This window comes from Centroberyx gerrardi, chromosome 5 (assembly GCF_048128805.1).
Source record: "Centroberyx gerrardi isolate f3 chromosome 5, fCenGer3.hap1.cur.20231027, whole genome shotgun sequence".
NCBI classification, from domain to species: domain Eukaryota; kingdom Metazoa; phylum Chordata; class Actinopteri; order Beryciformes; family Berycidae; genus Centroberyx; species Centroberyx gerrardi.
The window spans coordinates 25,671,584-25,696,541 of NC_136001.1; the positions used below are offsets into that span (position 1 = coordinate 25,671,584).

The 24,958-nt window shown below is 42.3% G+C and overlaps 1 protein-coding gene and 2 non-coding genes across 3 annotated transcripts; 2 read left to right on the forward strand and 1 right to left on the reverse strand.

Annotated features, from left to right (window-relative positions):
• Positions 1–2,014: 2,014 nt before the first annotated feature.
• Positions 2,015–24,263, reverse strand: prkcdb (protein kinase C, delta b). The gene is made up of 17 exons (XM_078283479.1): positions 24,053–24,263; positions 13,779–13,908; positions 13,330–13,602; positions 10,942–11,110; positions 9,882–9,913; positions 9,674–9,759; positions 8,855–8,984; positions 8,567–8,667; positions 8,329–8,413; positions 7,971–8,104; positions 5,772–5,945; positions 5,226–5,317; positions 4,989–5,051; positions 4,692–4,830; positions 4,090–4,278; positions 3,700–3,828; positions 2,015–3,542 (listed from the first exon to the last, which is right to left on the reverse strand). Exons 2-17 carry the CDS (start codon positions 13,885–13,887, stop codon positions 3,384–3,386), a joined length of 2,064 nt encoding a protein of 687 aa, XP_078139605.1. The 5' UTR covers positions 13,888–13,908; positions 24,053–24,263; the 3' UTR covers positions 2,015–3,383.
• trnae-cuc (transfer RNA glutamic acid (anticodon CUC)) lies at positions 5,658–5,729 on the forward strand. Its single transcript has one exon. It is a non-coding gene; the product is annotated as a tRNA-Glu (tRNA).
• On the forward strand, positions 13,208–13,279 carry trnae-cuc (transfer RNA glutamic acid (anticodon CUC)). Its single transcript has one exon. It is a non-coding gene; the product is annotated as a tRNA-Glu (tRNA).
• Positions 24,264–24,958: the final 695 nt, after the last annotated feature.

Consider the following 24,958-nt stretch of genomic DNA (forward strand, 5'->3'; position numbering starts at 1 on the left):
CAACGGTTGTCTAAGTAACAGCAATGCTTTTGTTTTGAAGGTAAAATCTCCTTACTTCTGGTATTGTTGCGGCTGTCTCGTGCTAGCTTGACGCAGTTCTCGTTCACGACCTCATTCCAATATGGCACAAATGGCCACTGCGCATGTTCTGCCGCCTATATGCCTCTGAGCCCGGCTACATCACACTGCCGACTTCCATCTTCACACACACAATAAAATATCACACATCCAAAAATCTAGACCAAAATTTCTAACATGCGTAAAAAGAAAAAAAAAACCAAACTGAGGAGAATGCTTACTCTCTATTTGCATTCATTCTTACTGGGGTTTTGTCTGATCAGTCGTTGAGAGGCTTTATTTTGTCCAATCCCCAGTGGATTCAACACTTAGTTAATGGTTGAACTAGAATAGATTGCATATATAATCGACCCACTTTCGTTAAGTGGCATTTTTTTGCCATGAAAATGCAATTCGATATGTTATTGAAGGTGTCATGTTAAGGAAATGCCCTCGAGTTGATTAATTCTCATTCACTGTAATATGTTAACTAAATAAATTAGCTACACAATGCGCAAACCAAAAGATTGAATGGGTCACTACTTTTTAATAAAACACTGTAATGCACAATCATAATGACTGAACAAGGAATAAATATTTCACTGCTGGCACTTCGCACATCATGCTGTTCAATCCTCTGACCAGGATCACAAGTCAGGCTTTTTTGGGAGAGAAACTGCTAGAAATAGGCGCTGACAATATGTTTGTAAAATGCTCAGGGTCTAGCTCTTATGTATTAGAAATGTGTTTTCTTTGTGAAATAAATGTGTGTCGTTTGGGGAAGCGTTTCCAAGAGCCTGCAAGCCTAACCCGTTGTCTGAAACAGGTTTTGCCGCTCACTTGGACCATGTAGGCTACTGCTTCAGATAATCCCCCACAATAGACCAACCCCTTGGATGCCTTTTACCTATAACAATAGAAAAAATATATCCACATGTCCTGCATTCGTTGAGATGGAAATAATTCAATAAATGTGGGATAAAGACAAACGATCGGAGCTTTCCTGAACAGTCGAAACAATCCGAGAGCCATGAATAAATCAGAATGGGGGCAGGCTTTTACTCCCAAATTCATATCAGTCATTTTATTTGTTGAAGTGTAGGCGCAGGGCTTCCTAGGCGATGTTTTCATACAGAAGACTACAAAACTGGTTAGTCGGCAGTTAGGCTTGGCAAATAAACATCCACCAATAGGAAAGGCAGATATATTTGTAGGCTGGATTAATCCGAGGATTGGATTATTTCATCGGGCAGACAGTTAAATGGGCAAGCCTTTTATCTTAAAAAAAAAGGTCTACAACTTTAAAGCTGCATTGTGCAAAAAGCCTATTTGCATACATGCAAATTTCGCAACAACTTGAAGAGGATGATCACTCATGTAGGCATTGGTTTATCGCAGCAGTTTTGGGGTGTGTTCACTTTCCAGGTGCTGCAGATTGATGGGACGTCGGAGTGGACGGAGGACGAGGACAGGACAGGACACAAGCCGTGCGCACTGCAGGAATGTCTCCTCGCCTCTGCCACACAATACACGGTTAGGTGCAATTCTAGTACCTGACCCCTAGATGGCAGTAAAGGCCGGTACCTCCCACACAAAAAAAAAAAAACCCTTTAGTACTTGGAAATGTTCTTTTGGTAGGCTACTCTTATGGTACTTATGATAGGTATCACAGAACAACCAAATTCTGTGGTATTGTGCTGCAGGTGCTACCTCATAAAAAAACACAACGGTTATACAACAGTTATGGTATTTACATGGTAAGTACCATAAAATACCACACAAATAGGCCACTACCACGGGAAAGTGTGTAGAGAAGCACACCATAATCACACACCATTTTTGCAAGAGTTCCCCCATTCAAAGCCCATGTGAGATACAAGTCTGCAAAAAGCCAAATGTAAGTTAAATGCACAATTAAAAGTCAGGTTCTTCTATGTGGACACTGGTTGACAAGAAGTTAGAGTTAAAATGTATTTATTTATAATCAGATGTAAAAGATGAGGAGAGTAAAAAAAAAGTACACCCATAACTCACCGACAGTTCAGGGTAATATAGGCTACATATTAATTTCCATATACAGCACTATTATTTTCACTGTTAAAATACCTACATTCAAGTAATATAACATAATTCAACACCCCTACGCTTACATCGAAGTACCCCTCCCTCCCAAACAGAATAATAATATCCTTCAACACATACATGCACAGGTATAGTACCATACCACTGCTGCAACTCATTCCAGTATGTCTGATACAGTCCCGAATAACTGGAGTGAAACAAGTCAGAAAGGTCAGTTAATGTATTGCCTGCACTATGCATCAGTTGGATGTACAGCATGAGAATTGACACACAAACCAGGACAAGTTGACTGTCATGTAGAAATCTAAGCTAACTAAAAAAAACAGATTATCTCATTTGAGGAGAGGTGAGGCTCTGGGGCTTGCCTACAGCATCTCCAGTTTCTCAAGACAGCGTAGTCAAGTGTGGAAAAACAACCCATTCAGTGCTACATTCACCTCACTGCCATACAGAAGGATTTAAATTCACCCCACCTTTTTAGTACAAATCTTTCTATGGTACCTGTATCTGTCTGGCTGAGGGATCAACCGGGGATTCGTTCGCCAACAGACAAAGTTATACTTAAGTACAGTAGCACCATTTGCATCTAAAAAATGCCTGCACACACCCACACACTCATATGCATGTGGTAACACACACACAGACACAGGCGCACACAAAACGGGATGTGAGAGGCATACAGTAGGCAAAGCACACGGAGCTGGAGTGGAGCTGTACCACTGAACTCTCTAAGCTGGGTGTGCATGTGTGGGTGTGCATATGTGTGTAACAAAACAAGGGTGACATAAGGGTGCCTGCATATTAAAATTTCAAGATACAGTACATTGTATGATTTGTAGAGATTCAAAGTGTGATCACAAGAAAAACAAAAGAGAAAAATAAGAAGATAGAAAGAATGCATCATCGACTATTCCCCCAGCAGTGATTAATGTAACACTGGTTTCTTAAGTATCTCCCTTAATTTCCTGGAGGTTTATACATTTTACATTTTATGATAGTTGAGGCAGGGTTATTGGCAAAGAAGTCAAGCAAACATCCTGGCATCCTTTCTTGTATCCTTTCATCATCTCATCCTGTTAGAAAGACTAGATTAGTCATAGCAGTAATGGAGACTGAACCTTCCTATGTTCTTTTTACCCATCCAGTTGAACTTAGATCACATTAAGAAGAAGGGAATAGGATAGGAGGCCATTTTGGAGTGCTGGGCTTATGACCGTGTTCCCGGGGTAGGCCTTTTTGTCTTTTCATTTGTCCATCATGCGTTCCAGTTTGGGGTTGATGAAGGAGAAGCCGGCGAAAGCCGCCTGGTCCATGGAGTCGATGAGGTTCTTGTCAGCGTGGGAGAGGCGCGGCTTCTCACTCAGGAACTCCCGGTCAAAGTTGCTGCAGTCATTGGGGGCTTTCTGTGATTGGCAGGATGGGAATATCAGTTAGGTTAACGACACAAAGCATGCTGAAGGAATCACCAACTTACATGCATGAAAGTATAGGTATTTACACAAACTGATATGAGTTCAGGTTCTCATTAGTTTGATCAGAAACAAGATCACAGGCTCGTACCACTTTGGGCTTGAAGGGGGGGTCCACCTCTCTCTTCTCCAGCGCCGGCCAGTTGACAGTCTTGAAGAAGGAGTGTGCACGGATGTTCCCCACCACACCTAACCTGCGACTGGGGTCTCGCTCAAACAGCTGGTGTGAAGATGAGAGGGGAGGAAGACAACACATGCTGACAGCGTCAATAAAACATTTCCACCCCAGTCACAATGTGTGGATAGGTGTGCGAGGTTACTATTGTATGAGGAGAGACTATTGTTGTATCAATGCCAATCATACTGTGTCGTGACACGGAGGAATGCAAGCTATGACATCTGCAGGTACATAATGTGAACGCTTTGTTGATGAGTGTGAGAGAAAGTGTCCTTGACAATGAATGCATCTTGCTAGTCGCACCTTCTCAAGCAGGTCCTTGGACTCCTTGGTGATCCATCGAGGGTAGTGAGGGACGTCCATCCTGATCGACTCAAACAGCTCGTCCTCATCATCGCCTTGGAACGGCGACTGGCCAATCAGCATCTCATACACCAGCACGCCGAAAGACCACCAGTCCACTGAGAAGGTGTACTTCTGTCCCAGCAGGATCTGAGGACAGACAGATAAACAAGAGACATCAGAAGCAAGCACATCAATCATGTAGGATCCCATCCACAGCAACAATGTCAGTTCTTATTTAGTAAAACATCCCATGTGCAAAACAGAATAACTGAGTTACCCAGAGTAGAAAAACACACACCCAATTTAATCCAAATACAACAAATAGGGCCTAAACCATTTATCAGTGTGCTAATATTGGCCTTTCAAACAATATTGTTTCTAGTTCAGCACACAATGAGATTGAGGCACATTTACTATTCCACACAAGGTCTTTGAGGAAAAAAATAACAACTATCATAATAACAATACCAGAATACATACTGTATGTTGTTTAGGATTTTGGTGGAGAATTATTAGGATTAAACCACAAAATCTGGTATTGGTCAGGCCCTGACGCTAACCTCTGGTGCGATATAGTCCGGTGTCCCACAGAAGGTGGTGGCTCTGGTATCTCCAAACACGTTCTCTTTACACATGCCGAAGTCTGCTATCTTTATGTGTCCGTCCTTGTCCAGCATCACATTGTCCAGCTTCAGATCTCTGGGGGAAGAGGGAGGAAAAGGCAAATACAATCAAATCCAGTTCTGTTCTGTTCTATTGTATGTAGTCTAAAGATTATATTCCAGTCTACTCTGCAGTATTAATAACTGGAATACAGACATTACCAAGACCAGTACAGAGTGGCTGTTGGGTCTTACCTGTAGATAATGCCTTTGGAGTGGAGGAACTGCAGTCCTACTATTATCTCAGCAGCATAGAACCTGAGGGATGAGATGTGCAAAACAACCATTAAACACAGTGTTATTGCAACTGGACCCACACTCAAAACTCAGAAAATGAAGGTTATGGACCCTCCATTGTGGGAGATGGCAGTTACTCTGTTATTCATGGGCAGGGAGTCAGTAGTTCTGTATATAGTAGCCCAGCGTACTCACGTGGCTCTGTTGAGATCGAAGCGGCCTTTGTCCTGGATGTGGAACATCAGGTCTCCTCCGTTCAGGTACTCCATCACAAAGAACAGGTGCTCCTGGGCGAACAACACAACATTGTCAGCTCACTATATCATAGACAAATGAACATAATGAGACAAAGAGAGATGCAACCAAGTTTTATTACTGTCATTTGAATTTGTTGACTTTTTAAGTATTTCATATTTCATGCAAATAAAGCACCTTGAATTGAATTGAAAATTGAGAGAGAGAGAGAGAGAGCGCAAGAGAGAAAGATAGACAGAGAGAGACAGAGAGAGAGAGTGAGTGAGAGTGAGAGTGAGTGAGTAGATTCAGAGGAAGGGTGCTGAGAGTGGGGGAGGGGTCTTTCCTAACAACTGTGGCCACCAGGCTATCTTCTTTCAAGTGGTGCACCATTCCCTGGTGGTCTAGTGGTTAGGATTCGGCGCTCTCACCGCCGCGGCCCGGGTTCGATTCCCGGTCAGGGAATCTATTTTTATACCTCACCAGTAGAGACGTGTGTGTGCTTACTTTACTCTGGAAGGTGGAGTAGAGGTGTGTGAGGAAGGGGTTGTCCCAGGCCAGGGCCAGGACTCTCTTCTCCACCATGGTACACTCCACATCATCGTCCATCAGAACCACGTCCTTCTTCAGAGCCTTCACAGCAAAGTACTCCCCTCGCCCCTTCAGCTCCGCCAGCAGCACCTGGGGTGTCAGAGCCAGTTATAGTGTGCAATTCTCTCATGTGATCATGCCAGTTTCATTGAGAACACTTGTAACAAAACAAAATCTTAAAATGATTTAACAAAGATCAAAGGGTATGTTGAGAAAAGATACCTTGATGTGTTACCAGCTAATTTTATTGGACCTGAAAACCCTCTGCCACTCCAACCTGGGTAACATTAGGGGTGTAATAATTCACTGATTCCAATTGATGCACCACGCTTAATGTCCAGGATATGCCCGCTCAATTCAAACAGCTTGTATCGGGCAAAAGGGAACTGCAGCTAAATCAATGCAGGCTTCTCTCTATCGGAAAAGCCCAATATGACATGCATATCTTTTTTTTTTGTTGCACCTAATAACGTCAGTTACTCCTTGTATGTTTCTCTCCCTCTGAGTCCATGTGCTTGTCTCTGCCAGTGTTGTCAGCCCAGTGAAGGTTCACAACACGTGTCCCTCGAATCCCTCGCTCATAGAAGAAAACAAACTTTCCCCCCTCCCTTCCCTGCTCCTCTGCCCATTGCTTTGTCAAGAATGTCGACTGACAGAGAGCAAATATACGACGCGCCAAATAGCTAGAAATTGCTAGTGTGGACCCACTTTGGGTTTCATGAGAAGGATGACAAAACTGTGGCAATATGCAACACTTGCCGAGCTGCAGTGAAATATACAGGTAGCACTAGTAATCAGGCGATCAATTCTAAGAGATGCCATGGACTTGCTGTGGCAGAGACTCTTCACCTGCAGCTAGCAATTGCGCCAGCAATGAAAAAAGCTATCAAAATGTTCTTCCATGCTCCACTCGCCAAAAGCTCCGCACGGACAAAATCGATTACTGAAGCCATTGCACTCTTTATGTGTGGACGGATCAGCGACCATATAGCTTGGTAGAGAATGAGGGGTTTAGACACCTGCTGCACACACTGGAAGCAGGTATAACATACCAAGCAGGCAGTGCTTCACTGAAAACTACATCACCAGGCTGTCTCACTGATTTTCATTTTTTACTATCAACAAATGAGAATCCAAATAGGATGTTGTACTATTTTAATGTACATCTTTCTATTTCACACATAATTGGATTAATTTGTGCCTAAAGATACCTTCTTGTAACCAGTGGCAAAACTACAGTATAGCAGAAGTAAAATGGAGCTGTTTGCATTATATTGATTCGCATCATATCGTATTGCATCGTATTGCACCGCAACAAACTGCATCAAGACAGGACTGATTCGAATCATGTTGAATTGTTGGCTGCTTAAAATGGATCTTAGATGCATCGAATGGAATGGATAAAATGAATGAAAACTGAATGGATAAAAAGGATTACAATTAAATAGAAATTGTGGAATGCAAAAAAGAGGGACAATGCAGAAATATCTTTCAAATGAATGTTATTTAGACTATTGACAAAAATGAACTAAGCTGTAATATTTGTGAAAATAATGAAATTACATGGTAATTACATTATATTATGCCTATGCATATTGACATGCAGTGACTGCTTTGGTGCTGTTGGAAGACAGTGACAGACTGTGGTGTATCTGCCCCTTGATGATGTGTGCACTTCAGGGATTGCCATCATTTCATACAATATTGCATATTTCCTTGTATTAGTAATGCCAATACTAATGGATCCAAATAATAGCCTATCACTTTTCTGTAACAGAGCCACGCTCCTCTGCAATGATCAATTTTACAGTCTGCAAAGTTGTTTGTTTAGGGCTTTAGGGCTGTTACCCCCATTTTCTTATCAGAACAAATGACTTAACTGATAAACGTAAAACAGGAAGAAATGGGGCATTTCAGCAGCCATTTATTTGTGGGAGGTAATGTTCATGTGACAATTTCAGGATGAAAGTGATTTATAACTAAATATGTGTGATGCCAGTGAGTTAGACAAGGCCCAATGATTTTTTAGTGTACACAGTCTTCTAGTTTTGTGTCTACACAATCATTTCATGTTAAATTATGAAAGGTTTAATACATGAGGACAATGGGGCCTACCTTGCCAAAGCTGCCTTTGCCCAGCACCTTGTGGAACACCAAGTGGTTGATGGTGAGGTGTTTCTGTTGGGTGGAGCTTGTAGGTGGGGGCGGGGCTGGGCTCAAGCCTTCACCCACTTTCCCATTGCCCTCTGCTGTAAACACAAGCACACACAGAGTAAGTACTTATGCAAACATGAATGCAAACATGCATGCAAACTCATACAACAATGGGTAAAGATTTGAGGATGTAAATTAAGTTGTATGGACCATCAACAACAATATCATGCAGGTTTTACCTGTAAAGGTAAAACTTCTTTTGACTATGTCAAATCCAACAGCAAGTGTACTGCAGTGTGCTACAATGAACACTTCTTACCACTAGGGTCTGCTCCTGCACTTTGGATGTCTTGGTAGATTCCTATATCTGTTGCATTGGAGTTGTCCGGCTTCTTCATGGATTTCTTTATGGAGGAAAAAGGCTTGTTGAAATGTTCTTGACAATGTACACGAATGATCAATAATCTTTCAACATATTTTAATACTGACAGGGATAAAACTAATATATATCCTTCTATTCCATAAAAAAAAAACTGACAGATTGTCACTGTGCAAACCTGGCTGACTTGAGACAGAGCCTCTGCCAGTAGTTTCTGGTTGATTCCACACAGATTGGCCACTTTCTTCTGACAGTAACTATGGACGTTCATGCCACAATCTGGTCAGAGGTGTGAAACATGGATTAGAGATGTGTCATGGAGAAAGGGAATAGCGATACATTGAAAGGGCGAAATGTCAGTGGCATGGCAGATGGCAGGTGAAGGACAGAAATAATATTACAAAGAAAGAAAAAAAAATGAAAGAAGCATAATCAAAGAAAAAAAGCTTCAACACACTGGACTCACCTTCACATTTAAGGCCCTGTCTGTAGAGGCCCCACAGCAGACTGCCACAGTGGTCACAGAAGGTGGGGCTCTTATAGTTATAGTACTTGAGGCGATGTGGCATATCAATCTTGAAGCGCTCCTTCTGGAACTGCAAACACACAGAAATTCAGTAACCATTCTGAAAGCACGTCCAAGCAGGACATGCGCGGCTATGGCATCTTAAGAGGTACACACATCTTACATACAGATCTCTTATACATTGTCCCGTTGGCCACCTTGTCCCGAGTTAACATTTTTGCCAATTTTAGTGACATTTGAGTAGGGGGAAAAAGTGAAAAGGGAATTCCACTGCTGCTACTTAAGCACACATATCTATTGATTTCTCTGACTCAACTGATGTCTGACAGACCCCATTATTGACCCTGCCTGTAAAACCTGCCTGACCTAGCTCCGTTTGAGGGATCTTTCACCGAGAGTGTTGGCATCCTACACCAGCTGTATCAAATGGTGAATCAAAAGCGTATTGTTTACTCTTTAGATCACCATAGATATTCTTTGGAGAAGAGAAACATGACCAATAAATTTGCATAGTTTGAGTGAGAAAAAGACCAAATTATTGATTAATAGAGAACTCCCTAATAACAGTGCTGTGCATAAATCACAAAGCATGGCATAATCTAGAAAAAAAAATAGAATATGAGTTCATTATTGAACCAACGCTGGAAAATGTAGTAGTAAAAGCCAATATTTAGAATAAAAACGCAGTTCATTATCAATGTCAGATCTGCCATGCAGTTTTGCATTAATGCTGGAGAACATAAACTCTACAATGCTCACCACAGTGTCTCGACTGTTGGCTGCTGTTCCAGTGCACCTGCCAATGATTTTGTCGATGCATTTCTTGTGAATTGCCGCATTGCATTCTGGGACAAAAACATGACAAAATCTTGTGTTAACTGTGACATGCAGATTCAATGAAGCACTAGTACAAAAGGATAAAACGTGATTTTAAAAAAGTGCAGATAAGAGCCAATGAAACACTCACGTCTGCACTTGTAGCCTTGCTTGTTGAGCCCCCTATTTGGGAGAAAAGGAATGGCATTAAATGGTTGATTAACAACCAAAAACATGTTCCCTTTGCCCATAACTAAAATGAATATGACTGTTGATATTATAGCAATATGCCCAACAAGGCATATTTTACTGTAATTGTGGGTATGACAGTGATACAGCTAGCATGCAGCTAATTGTCAGCACTGAAGTATCCATATTCACAATAAAGTTAAAGCCCTCAAGTTTATCATGGCCTTTATGCAACAATTACCAATGCATCTGTACGGTCTGAAAAGTTTCCTCCAAAGTAGTATACATATATAAGAAAAAAATAAAGTAAGAATGATTGCCAACTTGCTCCTTGGTTACCATCATACCATAAGAGTTGGGCAATCAGATTGTGTGGCTGAAACTGCCTGCTGTATAAAAATGTTTGGAGGAACAGTGGACACACACACACACACAGACACACACACACACAAAACAAACACAAGTGACATCAGTTTTCCTCTAGCCAGTCTCTAGAGGAGGCTGATAATAGTTTGGGAGGGAGGGGAGGGGCCACAGACTGGTGCTGCTGACATTGTTGGAACAAAACAAGACGGCCTGTGGGTTTTCCCTAGACAGTGACTCATTCTTGCAATAGCAGTCCTGCCAGTCTAACTGTTGCTGACCCCACTGGACCGCTCCATTTACGAAACTAGAACCACTACTAATTGGTCTATTGAGAAGGGCCCTATGGGAGGTGGACTTTCGTATTGGACAACTGATGTTTTGTCTCATTTGGTACCCAGAGTGTATCTGACAACACAAATGGAGGGGAATTAATAAAGCTACGCCAAGTGACATCTTAATCGAAATGCACAATGCTGAATTCTAACAATAATGTAGAAAAACAAGCAGACAGGCAAATTAGCGGTTTCTGGATAATTCACACTTAACCAGAATAACATCAGAAATTGCTGCGTCAAAGTCATTGACGCACTCATTGGAATTCAACAGGTCATCAAGCATTTGATACAGCAACAAACTAGTAACACTTGGCGTCTCACCAGAGGAACTCTCTGCAGACGGAGCAGAAGGTGGGCTGGCCGAAGAAGGTGGCGGTGAACTCGTGGTTCTTGATGAAGTGAACCTTGGGCTGCTTGAAAGCTCCTCTCCTCCTGTTGAGGGTTGTAAGCCCTTCCTCTGGAGGAACCTTCACTGATGGCTTACACGCCGCTGAGGGGGACAGACATCAATTTACATAAATCAACATACATCAAACTTCTACACAAAATCTTTTGACTAGCATTTATCAAACGAGTATTATTATCCAAATACACACTGATATCATTGATTTCCAATGACAATAGAAAATTATACTAAGAATGCTGTGAAATGGGAGTTCTACACCTTGAGGAAGTTTTGTCAAATGAAATATCTATTCACCTACCAGCGTTTTTATATTCTAGCCTGTGTGTGTTACTGATGTGCCTTAAATGATGACAGAGAGCTGTAGCATCATCATCAATCAATCATCAGGAATACAAGTCTGGGGGTATGCAGTCAAAAAGCCCTATGATAACAACAGTGAGCTAGAGAAGGAGGCCACAGGCCCTCCTGTCCTGAATGAAGGGTAAACACAGCAAAATACCCTCTGGGATATGAGGCTCCGGCTGACGCAAGTCAAGCGGATGGGGTCAAAGGTCACCCAGAGAAGACGGGGGAAGAGGCGTGAGAGAGGTAAACAAAGAGGGGACAAACTCTGAACTGCGAGACTACCAAAAGATAGGGTGGTGGGTGGGTGCGGGGGTGGGGTTGGGTGGGGTGGGGGTGGTGTTGTTAGAGGGACGATGCAAAAGAGGAGCAGTCTTAAAGAGACAAGTGACAGACAGGGAAAAGAGGGAAGACTGATGAGGTGAAGGAGATAAACTAATTTCCACTCTGTCGTTGTACTGACAGATGTTTATGTTTGGACAGTGCTTCAGTGAGCCATGCCAAGATGATGGCAGAAAGAGAGGGAGGGAGAGAGAGAGACACACAGAGAGACAGAGGGAGAGAAAAGAGGCAGACAGTGTTAGAGGGCTGTTCAGGCAAGCCTAAAAATACTCTGGGCTGCTTTTCAGGAAACCTGTGGCGTGTGTAGGAGGGAGCTGATGGACCTTGGAGCTTTTTCAGCGTGGTAGTCTACCCCCCTCTCCTGGCCTCCTCTGACCCAGAACAGAGGACCCTGACTGGGATACTCCCATGCAGAAACTCCCCCTGAACAGCACTGGGTTGTAAAGCCCAGCCACTCCCATTCCCCTTTGGCAGACAGCAGCTACTAGCGTCGGCCGGCTTCCATGTCTGGGGTGGTGAGCTTGTAGCTGAACACAGCACTGCCGACCAATACTGCTCTGTTTAGTACTGCTTCTAATTGTTGAAGGATGTGGTTTGTTAAAACTAGAGTTTGACTGATATGGGTTTTTGAAGGTTGATACTGATAGTGACATATTTTGGATTGAAGTTGCCAATGGCTTAAAATGTGACCAGCATTTAGACCATGGGGCTATAAAACTCTCCATTAATAATAATAACAATATCATTATTGTTGTTATTATTATTAATAATGCAAACCATATTTATATAATAAGTATGTAATCAAACAAACCTAAAAGGCCATAAAAGGCCAATATATGCTCAATATATTGGTTTGCCTAACCCTAACCCTAGTGAACACATTACTAAGATACAGTATATCAAGGAAGTTTATCACTTATTACATATTTTTAGTCATGTCTATAGATAGGATCATCTTGGTTGTGTTCAGTGTCTTAGCTGCTTATTACAAGTACAACCTGTCCTCAGGCCAAATTCCTACCTACAATCTAGAAGGAATCTTAATTTAACTGCATGACCACACCTGTAGTTAGCTGACAAGCCCAGTATGAGCTATGCCAACAGGTGAAACAGCATTTAACTAGTAACAACTTGATTGCTTGCAGATAGACAGTTTGTTGCTGGGCAACTGGTCTGGAAGATCACAGTTCCACACTCTTCATTGAGGTCTACAGTAATATGGTGAGCTGTGCCTGGGAGGGTTGGGAGATTGTTACTACCAGTAGAGGGCACTATTTACCAACACTGGTGCAGTTGGGATAGATGAGCTTGAGAGTGCTTTTTCTGTGGGTGTATATGAAAGCACGAGAAAGAGAGAGAGAGACAGACAGCGAGGGAGAGAGAGAGAGAGAGAGTGAGAGAGGTCAGTACATTCAGAGGAAGGGTGCTGGGAGTGGGGGAGGGGTATTTCCCAAGAACTCTAGCCAACAGGCTATCTTCTTTCAAGCTGAGCACCACTCCCTGGTGGTCTAGTGGTTAGGATTCGGCGCTCTCACCGCCGCGGCCCGGGTTCGATTCCCGGTCAGGGAACATGCTTTTAAGACCATAAGATAGACATCAGTCTAAACCAGCAGTTTTACCTGCGTCACTATCTTCCAGGAAGAACTGCACAGCCATCTGGACCTTCCCAGAAGGCTGCAGGTCCACCCAGAACTCGACACGTCCGTTGCTCTTAGCCTTCTTACAGCGTTCTGCCAGTACAGACACGCCCACTGTGGCCTCGGCCAATGGCTCCTCAGCGGTCTGCATGAGGACCACCTGTAGGACACGCCCCTCGTAGATGTGGGCGTCGAAGGTGGACTTCCAGGCTGGGTACATGGTGGGCTTCCTCTGGACCAAGGTCTTTCCTCGCTCTGTGAAAGGGGAGAGGGATCAGTCAATAATAATGATAATGATAATGTAATACTTTATAGAACCCTGAAGGCAAAATTTTGTCTTCGAGTACAGGGCCGGCTACAGATTTCTGTGTGTGTGTGTGTGTGTGTGTGTGTGTGTGTGTGTGTGTGTGTGTGTGTGCTGCTGTACATACCTGTGTTGACAGACTCCTTCATCTTGATGGCACAGATGGGCGGGGCAGAGAGAGGGGGAAGTGCCCCCACATCATAAGCATTGAAGGCGATACGTAGGAAGGGTGCCATGGTGACCACTCACCCAGCCTCCTGGAACACAGACATAAAGTGACATTTAGAACATCAGTCACACACTCACACACACAGTTTTGTCCTGTACTTGCAATTGCTCAAGGTCTGCACTTGAAACGAGAAGGAAGAGAGTCGGCGGCAAACAAAGCCTCAGATGGGAAACACAGAGGAAGTAAAAGTTTCCAACTCAAGACACATACACAACTTCAGAAACCACCTGCCATTAATAAGGAAGAAAAGACAGAGCGTTGGAATGAGACAGAGAGGAACAGAACATCAAAAGGATCAAATTCCCAAGATAAACAAAAAGTTAGAGAGAGATAGAGACAGACAAACAGAGATGGAAATAAGGTGTGAAGTCTCTATGCTATGTTCATGTCTTATATGATAATTATGGGTTGAATATTGTTTTTTATATGCATTGTTATGCGCCTTTATCTTGTTTGTCCATTTCAATCCCCAGTTGTCCCTACTTAGTTGGCTATATACAGTATTTGTGGAGGAGTACAAAGCAGACTGCCCACGCTCGCAGCAGCCTTACTTGCTTTTTGTGTTTAGATGAATATTTTGTGTGGTACTTTTTCTTTTGGAGAGGGAGGTACCAGTAGTCCTATTTTCACGGCTTTGTTTGGTTAGGCTTAGTATTTCCCTTATCTTTTGGCAGTTTAGGGGGAAACTCTGGTTCAACTCCACGGTTGGCCCAGACGCTTCCCCATCCTTTCGTTCTGTTTGGTTCGACCTCAATGGCCCTTCAGGTATTTTTGTTTTCTTTCTGTATTCTGGGACTTTGTAAAATAAATATTCCCATCTTTTCAAAGTTGGCTTCATATGTCACTGACCTCATGGTTTATTGATATTTATTTGTGATTTTTGTTTGAGTACTATGGGAAGAACACTTTCAATATGCTGCCTGCAAAAGTCTTCACTCCCTTGCTTAATTTAAGCTAAACTGCTACACTGGCAAATTTGTTCAGCATTTCTTTCCATGCTTCTTACACTTCCTCTTTGGGTGGTTCTTAGGGGTTTTGAACAATAATCTACTCTTTTCAGAATCGTTCCTAATCCTCCTTTCTTTCACAGATCTGATATCAACTCCCTTCTATACATCATAAAAGAATTATAGGGTGCATGGTGAAATCGGCATAGAGCACAGTGTTTTCAGATGTTTTACTAATAGACACCATTTGTGTCAGTTCCTGAGTTTCCAAAGAAAAAAAATCCCCTCCAACCCCCATTTTCTTGCAACACAAGAAAATGTACAAGAAGTCAAGCAAGAAGGCAACTGTTTGGGAGGGAAGATTACTTCTTTACACTGGAATACCAATCAATGTATGAATAAAAATTCATTATAGATAAGACCTATAACAGCACAATTATTATTTGTGAACAAAATTATTTCCCATGGCAAGAGACAAGAGAACCAAGACTGTGTGTGATGTCATACTGATTAAATTGTAGAAAACCTGCACACTACCAAAAATCGAGGCCGCATATGCACTGAAGATGGCTGCTTGACAAAAATGTTTGCTGACAATGACATAAAATCAGTGCATAACCTAAAGCTCATCCTTTGGAAAGGGAGAGTTTTTGGACTCATACATTGTTTACCTGTATATCCAAATGAACTTTGAAAACATTGAGATTCTATCAAATCTAAGGCAGAAAATGTACATTGATCCCAGAGCATCATTTTAAATACAATCAGTCACTGTTTTAATCCTTTCCAATTGTCTTTCTATAGAGCAGTACATCAGTATGACACCACAGAGCCAGCCATAAGGTGTCAGGACAAACACTTGTCTCTGGTTTCTGGCAATGGGACACACTGTTCAGTAAGTCGGTGTTCATTAACACACACTAAACTGTCCTATGGTGCAACAATAGTTCAGAGCTGGAGTTCAGTGGCATTTCCCTTTAAGAGAGCCTTGTAATAACAGGGATTATGACTGGAGAAACTCTTTGTACTTGAATGTCTTAGGGGGAAGCCAGTCAAGCCTCATGTTGCATGAGGGAACTGTACTAACAAACATTAATCAATGAACCTTTCATATTATCAAGGTCGTTTGACACCAAAGAGGGACACATCTGCTACGCCACACAGGCTAGCGGGACCAACAGGGCGCATTAGCCTACATCCTAATTCTCAAAACAGCAATAAAATCCCACAGAATTCCTTCAAGAATTTCATCACAGCACTTTTTGTGAGCTTTTAAGTAACTTAACTTGATCTCTTGTAGCTTTAGTCTCTTGCTCTATTAACATAATCTTGGCTTAATAGTCATTTCAGAGACATGCTACTGCTGTAATTTGAGGCAAACACCACCTCACCTTTACTACAGTAAGATATGTAGCTGCTCTATCAAATGACATTTCTGGACAGTAATTTCCAAATGCAAAACACACATAGACATGTGTGTCATTATCTTATACTTGAGCATAGAAATACACATGGGGTTGCTAGACAAGAATAAAGCATCCCTGCGGTTTGCATTTAAATGGTTAGTCATGCGAAAGGAGACAAGTTCTGCTTGTCTTCACACCCCTTTTAACATTATTGCATGTCATTCCTTATGAGGGCCTAAGTGGCTGGAACAGTGTGTGTGCTGTCTTGGTGTGTACTGTACAGACTGCACAGGTAGACTAGACACTATCTTGAGCTCCGGGTGGATCCAGATCACATGTTGGCTAGTTTAGCATTCACCACCTTATACATTCTCTCATGCCGATAAATCACTAGATAAATCAAGGTTTAAAAGAGTGAGGTTAAGATGAAGGATACAAGAAAACTCCTTTGATGGGATACTGAGACAAAGAAAGAATGAATGCAAAATATCGCCATTGTCAGGTGAAAACCTTGCATCTCCAAAATGTCAGCTTTTCAGGAACTAAGACACACAGCTTTGTTTTTAGCTTGAAGACCAAGCACTTTTGAGGTTATCCAATGGGTTTTGAAAGAGTTTCATAAGCCCAAGAGTGGTAGCGTTTTATCAGCCTATAGAGGACCATGTAATCCTTCAGTTGAAGTTAAAACACAACAATCCCCAATGTTTTTACACAACAGTGATATGTAAATATACCAAATATATATAAGTGAATATGTGACTATATCACATTCAAACAGTGTACAGAGTTCCATACATATGTACAGAAAGCATTTAGTCATGTAGAATTATAAAAAACTACACATCTTGTCAATATATTTATTTTACAGATATAGATAACATGTGTTCATAATGTGCCAATTTGGATATGTGCTTTGCTAGCTGTCTCCTTATCAATACTCTGGAAAGAGGTGCCATACTGTACAGAAAATGACATTATCAGAACGAGTTCACGGAAGGAGGTACAGTAGCATACGGACATAAAATGTTTCATAGGTGCCGCCTCGTATGCAGGGAATACACATAAAAAAATGTACAGATTAACTGTGCAAGCAAATGCTGTGTAGATTAGCTGATGTGCTTTGGGTCAGCGGTGCCTCCATTGGGCTGAGAAAGACGCATCTCTATCCACACTGTGGGACGTCCCGACTGACCCAGACACCCAGCCTGTCAGGGCTCTTGTAAGGCTTGCAAAGAAGCGATTGTTTTTGAGTGAGGTCAAGAGGGTTGAGCAACTATTAGATTCTGCCCACACACCCACACACACACGCACACACACACACACACACACAATATTGATCGAAGTCATGGAGCTTGACACTTACAAAAATATATACTGTTTTAGCAGTTTGTGTACAATTTCACTCTCACGTTCGCACACAGGCACAGACACTCATATATACACACACATACGGACATAAATACATAGAAAAAGAGAGCCTTGTTTCCCCAGAGAGAGTGGAAAAAATGAGCACAGGCAGCCGGGGAAGGGGTGGGTAGAGGAAAAGAGGGAAAGAGAGAACAACACACTGGAAGGCAGGCCAGTGGACATGAGTAGAAATCAGACTCAATGATAGAACCAGACTATTCGCCTCGGCGAGATCCAGCCACAGTGAAGTCTACTTCCAGGGAGCAGGGGTTGGATGGTGTGTGTGTGTGTGTGTGTGTGTGTGTGTGTGTGTGTGAGAATGAGTGAGAGAGAGAGAGAGAGAGAGGGGGAGAGAGAGCGTGTGATCTTAAGGGAACCAGCTTTAAGAGCAACGGGCCTCAAGGAGCTATTTAGTTACTCTCAAGTACGTCTTTAGCTTTTGTCCTGGAATGAAAGGGCTGCCAAGTACCAGTAAATGTAAAACTGGAATGCCTGCCTGTGGTGTATGTGTTACTTTGTACAGCACACAAGTATTCATAAATTATACACTGACTGGAAAAAGGCACAGTATGGGGAAAACCAGACAATGACAACAGTGTAAAGGAACAATAGCATGCTATAAAATGACACTTCATGGCTGATGACAAGAAATTCTGGTCCCTGTAGGTATTTCAACTTTGCTAAAAGAATGTCAGCTTTGAGGAAGCTGGAGCGCTCCTAGTCCTCTAATTGTATATTGAGTGACAGCCATTTCAGAATTAGTGTCTCATGATGACAACTAAGAAAATTATTTCCTGGAACAGATAAGCCTGGCACATACAGGATAGCAGGTTGTAAATCATAGCAATTTATAAAATAAAATGATTCATTTATATGAAAGGAATTATGTTAAAATAAAATTAAAATGTGACAACCCCTAGTCCCCTAGCAATCACCATCACATCTATTAACCACAAAACAATAATGGCAACAGTGATCTGTGATCGTCTACAAGAGATAGGCGATCATCAAGGACATGTTCAGTGGTGCAGCCCAAAAAAGTCAAAGGGTTGGTATGCAGTTCATTGGTAGAGATGTAATTTCATTAGAAGCAGCGACCAAGCAGGCCGGGCAGGTTGGTGAGCTTGTGTATGTGAGCCTTTCATCGGCAGGCATGAACTCAATGGGACAGGGACAATGACAGTGACAGAGAGTTTCCATCATGTAGTGAACAGGAATGTATTTACAGGAGACTCTGTGCTGCTAATGACAGCACATTTGCATATTTAAACTCTGCTACAAGCAGGGGAAAACCAGAAAGGAATGAGGATGAATGAATGTGATATTTCATTGATCCCCGTAGGGAAATTCTTCTTTTGCTTTAGTCAGAGCATAGGGTCAGCTGTAGAACAGCTGATAGGGATTCAGTGTCTTGCTCAATGACACTTCCTCAGGGCGGATGCTTGCCAACACTGGGCCTGAACCCAGGTCATTAAGTTTAAGTCTTTCTAACCTCTAGGCCACTCTACTGCTAAATGGCAGAAGCAAGGTGGATGTAGAAGTAGCTTAGATGGCATTCATGTGACTAGAAGACACAGAGTGGGGAAAGGTAAAAATATATCACTGAAAAACCATTTGATTTGAGTTCATACCACCCCAATACAACAATTAGAATTATGCCTTCACTGGGAAATAATGTAGGCCTATCAGTGACAGAACAAGGCCTAGAGCGATGAAAACTGGCCAGACAAGATGCTAAATAAAGCCAGAAGTGGGACTAAGGCAACAGATCAACCTGATAATTTCAGTCTTGCATTACATTATCTACTCTTATCTATGAAGGAAATGTAAAAACAGTATTTCTCTGGCATATTGTAATTCTGTCTGACTGGATGTTCGGGGAAATGACAAAGAGGTTCCTAGCTCTCTTAGTGCTGCCCTGAAGACGGTGTCGGAACAAACCAGGAAGCGTGTGACACATTTCCCACACAAAACATCTGGTGTAAGCAGTTTCAAGAGAAAAGGACAGGACAGGTTTGACCTTGTAAATAATAATAAAATGTTCCATCTCACACGCAAATATTTAAAGAACTGCGTCTCTGCCACAGTCCATGTGCCTCGATGATGTTGAGTATGCATTTACTGGAAGTGTTGGGACTAAATGACCACCGGACATAACGTACAATTTTGGTTGTATGTGTACTGAGGGCATTACCACCAAAAAGTGAGCGTTGCATGACAGCTAACAGTGGATATCCATCTGGACAAATCCTGAGGCCTCTCAGCAAGGTAAATGCACAACTCAGCATTTTTGCCAGTTCTTTTGAGATGTGTTCAAGAGCATTTTCTCCCTGTACGCTTCAGTTGTGATCACAGTGCCTTTCGCTCCAAAAAAGCCTTTGTTTCCCTTTCCTCCTTCTGTTAAAGGCTTTCTGTGCTTTTGACAGTTCCTTCAAGGGACTGTAATATGAGCTCAACACAGAATGACAGAGAACAAGAGAGAGAGCGAGGCTGAGTGAGAGACACAGAGGTCCAACGCAGGCCTCAGAACAAGCTGGGCCAGTCAGCGGCCTAGCAATTAGAGCTGAGCAAACACGCTCCACACGACTATAATGAACCTGAACAAGCATAGCCGGTGTCAGCCAGGCCTGGCTTACGCCTAAAACGAATAACCTGCTTTGTGGTTGTGTGTGTAAACAGGTATTGCATCATGAAACTGAGCTTTATGATAGCTCAAAGAAAAAACAATCCTTCCACAGTAATTGTTCATTGTGAAGTCTTACTGTCATCATGGAAAAAGTTTGTTCCAAAGTGTTATTATCTACAATGTGTCTATGTTAAAGGGTCATCTCTTAAAACATAAATGTTACTGTGCTTTAACTTCTAATTGTACACTTTAGCCTACTGTGCCTACTGGAATATTAGCTACTTTCCACAATTACAAAGCCCTGCATACATACTGTAAATAACATGGGAGGGGGGGGGTTACTTTTGATTCCAACTAGTCATGATTTTCACTTTCACACTCAGCTTTGACAGACAAATTCATGCAAACAATGTAATTCTCCTTTGCTGCGGAAACAAAATGCTGTAGATTTGTTTGATGGAAAAACAAAACCCTCTCTTTGATCACCGAGTCGACTATTGAGGCACGGTGGCATGCAACATTACTACATTAACACCGTCTCTCATGCACAAGTGCGCACGCACGCACACACACACACACACACACACACACACACACACACACACACACACACACACACACACACACACACACACTAATAACCTTGAACAAAGCAGCCTTTAATGAATTTCAGTAGACTGGCTTGAAGGAATCAAAGCCTTCCTTTCTTTCACTAACCAAGGTTAATGTCTAACCCCCCACCCAACGCCACCCTAAACATACGCACACGCGCACACACACACACACACACACACAGAGGTCATGTCAACAGACAGCATTGCGTACACACTCTGTCTGGGCAGACATCAACAGATACAGACAGGAAACCATGAAAATGTGAGTTTAGCTGCCCTTGTGTGGTATACTCACACTCTCTCTCTCTATCTCTCTCTATCTCACACAGACAAACACACATCCTCAAATCAGGTAAAATTAGGACAGGCAGAGGAAAGTGAGAGAGGCTTGAAGAAGAGTGAGAACAGAGATGGGGTTACTGGTTCAAGGTCAGGGCCAGATGGATGGCTGTTGTGATACATTTATTCCAGTGATATTGATTGTTAATTTCACTTTGCGGCTGGAACCGGCCTACTGCTAAATCAATACTAACTGTTAATAAATGCCTGTAGGATGCCAACTACTGCTAATACCCTCGCACACACACAAACCTCAGTAAAATCCTTCTTGAGCGATGACCTTTTGTAAGTGTTGGGCGGTGGAATGGGCTCCAACAAGCACAGGCTGTCTGTCTCAAGGATTCATCAATCCCTTTGGCAATGCTTCAAACCTGCTATACCTGCAGACAGCATGGAATGAATCCCATCACTGTGTGTGTGTGTGTGTGTGTGTGTGTGTGTACCCTTTCCCTGTGCATTAAGAGTGGTGTCCATTTCTGCCTTGCTCACAGTTCACAAAGCCTTGGCTAACACAAGACAGACAGAATGAGTGTGAGAGAGAGAGATACTGACAAGAGGCCAGGTGTAAGTAATGTACCAAACTATCATCACCCAGATAAATAATGGAAAACCAGAGCTGGTTTAGCAAATTCATGCCAATTACCCTTGTGTGTGTGTGTAGTGTATGCATAACAGCGTGTGTCCTCTGAGAGAATAAATAAAACATGTCTCCTGTATTACAGTAGACAACAAAAGCAAAGCATTATAGTGTAGATGCATGTATGTCCATTTGTTTGAAGGGGGGGGGGGGGGGTCTGTACATATTTTATAGTACATACAACAAAGTGTCGGAGAGTGTATACACAGTTTTGGTGATTAGTTGATAATATCGAACTCTCATTACTTTACTGTAATGAGAATTATTTTGCTGTAACTATTCAAGCTTGATCAACCTCTACAATCCTGTCTCAAAATTAATTGTCTTTGTGTCACATCAATTGCCAAAAACACTCAAAAATGCCTTTATGAGAACTTAAGAAATTACATTCTCACAGGTCACACACACAAGATAATTCATACAGACAAATACATATCAGTCTGTGTTCTGTGTGTGTGTGTGTGTGTGTGTGTGTGTGTGTTGTGCTATCCAGGGATCAGTGCTGCATGAGGAGCTCTTCACTGAGCAGATGTCACAACCATGCCCTCCAAGCAGCTCACGACACCACAGCCAATATTGACACACCAGCAAACTGCACCCAATGCAGGCGGATAGAGTTACCCGTTTCACAAAGCTCTATTTGCTCCAGAAGAAAACAATGAGATACACAGTCTTAACACACACTGTTTTGTAGTGTGTCAAAGAAGACTTTGGGAAGCAATGGCTTTCTGGAGGGAGTATTTCAAAACAGGATCATGTGCTTTGTGTACCTGGAGAGCTAACTAGTTATGTCAGCTACTGTGGGCTGACTTGTTCTCTGCCACAAGAATGCGGGCTAATCTTCACACAGACACTTATCCTTAACACAACACTGTCATGACATGTCTCCTACATGAAGCACAAAAGACACCATGGTCCATCACGCTTGCTAGGTAAAGCCAGTGACGATGAGAAAAATGCCTATTGTAACATACAATGAGAAACCATGCATTGTGGCAAAAAAACGAACAACAGAAGCTACTTGTGTCAGTAACAGTAGGATTACTAAGTGCAACTTCAGTGTCGGCAATCCTGAGACAGACTGCGGTGAGGGAAGGAACATTGCAATTTGGTGCTTTGATCCCCACTGAACAAGACAACACAAAACTATTCCAATACAAGTTAGGACACAATGAGCAAAGTGTTGTTGTTCATCATCTGTACTGTCTTGGTCATGACTGTGATATTGACAGCTTTCTGTCTAGAAACCAAATGAGGGAACCAGGGATTTAGTGCAGGGTAAACCACCAAAACTCAGTGAAGAGTAGAGGTTACTGTTTTTGGTTGACATACAGAAAATCTTTATAATGGAAATTCATAGTGTAGCCCTAACAAATAAAGTCACTATAGGGACTTACTGTATAGGGTGTGTGTGGTAACTCAATAGTGAGTTTATAGTGACCTTATTATAGTTTAAGTCGTTTTTTTATCCACCTATTCTATCACTAAAATATTACTATAGTGACTTATAGTTTTCCTGTGATATTTGTATAGTATCCTACTATAGACATCATAGTAAGTAGTACCAAATTGATGAAAGTTATATGAGGATAGGGTCTTTTTCAAAAGCTTCAAGTAACGCTTTTCTGAAAGAACTGCTGATTATTGCTTATGACGGTGGTCGTTCGCCTTATGATACCTAATGGAAGTCACAGTTTACCCACGTTTTTATTCCCTACATCACTGAATGGTGGAAACTGAAACTATTCTTCTTTAGCGGCTACAGACTACCACACTTCCTTATAGGCATTTATTATCAAGCACAGAAAGTGTCTTTCCGGCGGCACAGCGGAGATACAGAGTGTTTGTCACAGCCGGACCTGAAGCACTAACTTATAGTGAAACATGGCTTAACGTTACATAACATAACGACAACACAGCGAGCCCCACATTCCGCGACAGAGAAGTCGAGTAATGTTGCCCCGCGCACACTACACTGCTCCCATCGTTTCCACGCAGGTCGGTCCTAACACGCTGCTACTGATGTCAACCGAGGTTTCCAATAAAGCTCAACTGTTGGAAAATGTTACCAAAGCTCAGTCTAAGCAAAGCCTGGTGACTCTTGCACCCACTGCCCTGCAAGGCTGTCGCTGCTGTCACACCGAGCTCAAGTTTTCCCAACCAAGTTTAACCCTCCAAAAAGAAACGCCGACTTACCTCTTCCGGGGAGTTGAAAAAAGTGTCTTGTTTGTTGCGAGTTCGTGCCGGCTTTTGTTTGAACCACGGTTTCCACGGCGTTTCGACTTCAAATCTTTAATGGGCTTGAGGAAGTGTTCAAGTAAGCTGCTATTATTCACCCACTCTCTCTCTCTCTCGCTCTCCCTCTCTCTCTCTGTGTGGCTCTACACTGCGGCTCTATGGCAGCGCGATGCGGAGGAGTGAATGTGTGACGTCGACCAGGTGAATTCCCAAATACACTGAGAGAGAGAGAGAGAGAGAGAGAGAGAGAGAGAGAGAGAGAGAGAGAGAGAGAGAGAGAGAGAGAAACTACATGAACATGGTGGTCATATAGTATGTCATACAAGTGGAACGGAGGTTTATTGTTATGTGCTAATTATTTATTTTGATTATTTTTATTTCATTGTATCTATAGGCTTTGGCAAGACTGCTCATCTAACATTTATGCCAATAAAGCAATTAGAATTGAATTATATTGAATTAAATTGAATTTAATTGAAGTGAATTGAGAGGAGACACACACAGAAAGGGGGCAGGGGGGTATGGGGTTTGAGAGAGTGGATACTGGTTATTTCAGAAAGGCAGTTTCTCTAGGATTACAGCTGTGTGATGTCAATGTGTTGTTTCATGTCAGATCCTGGGTCTGCCCAGGATTCACTTACTGCACTACAGTTTGTTTTGTAATACGTTTATCTGTTCTGCCTTTATGCAATATACTGTGCGCTTGCCTGATATCAGAGAACACATCAAAGTTGAAATGCAAAACAAGGAAGTGAGTGTGAAGCTCTACAGTTGCACTGAGTGTTAATTGTACTCGACAATGTTTCTCTCCAGGAAAATGTGGATTTGGCGGGAGGCTCAGCAAACCAGGAAATCAAGGCAATG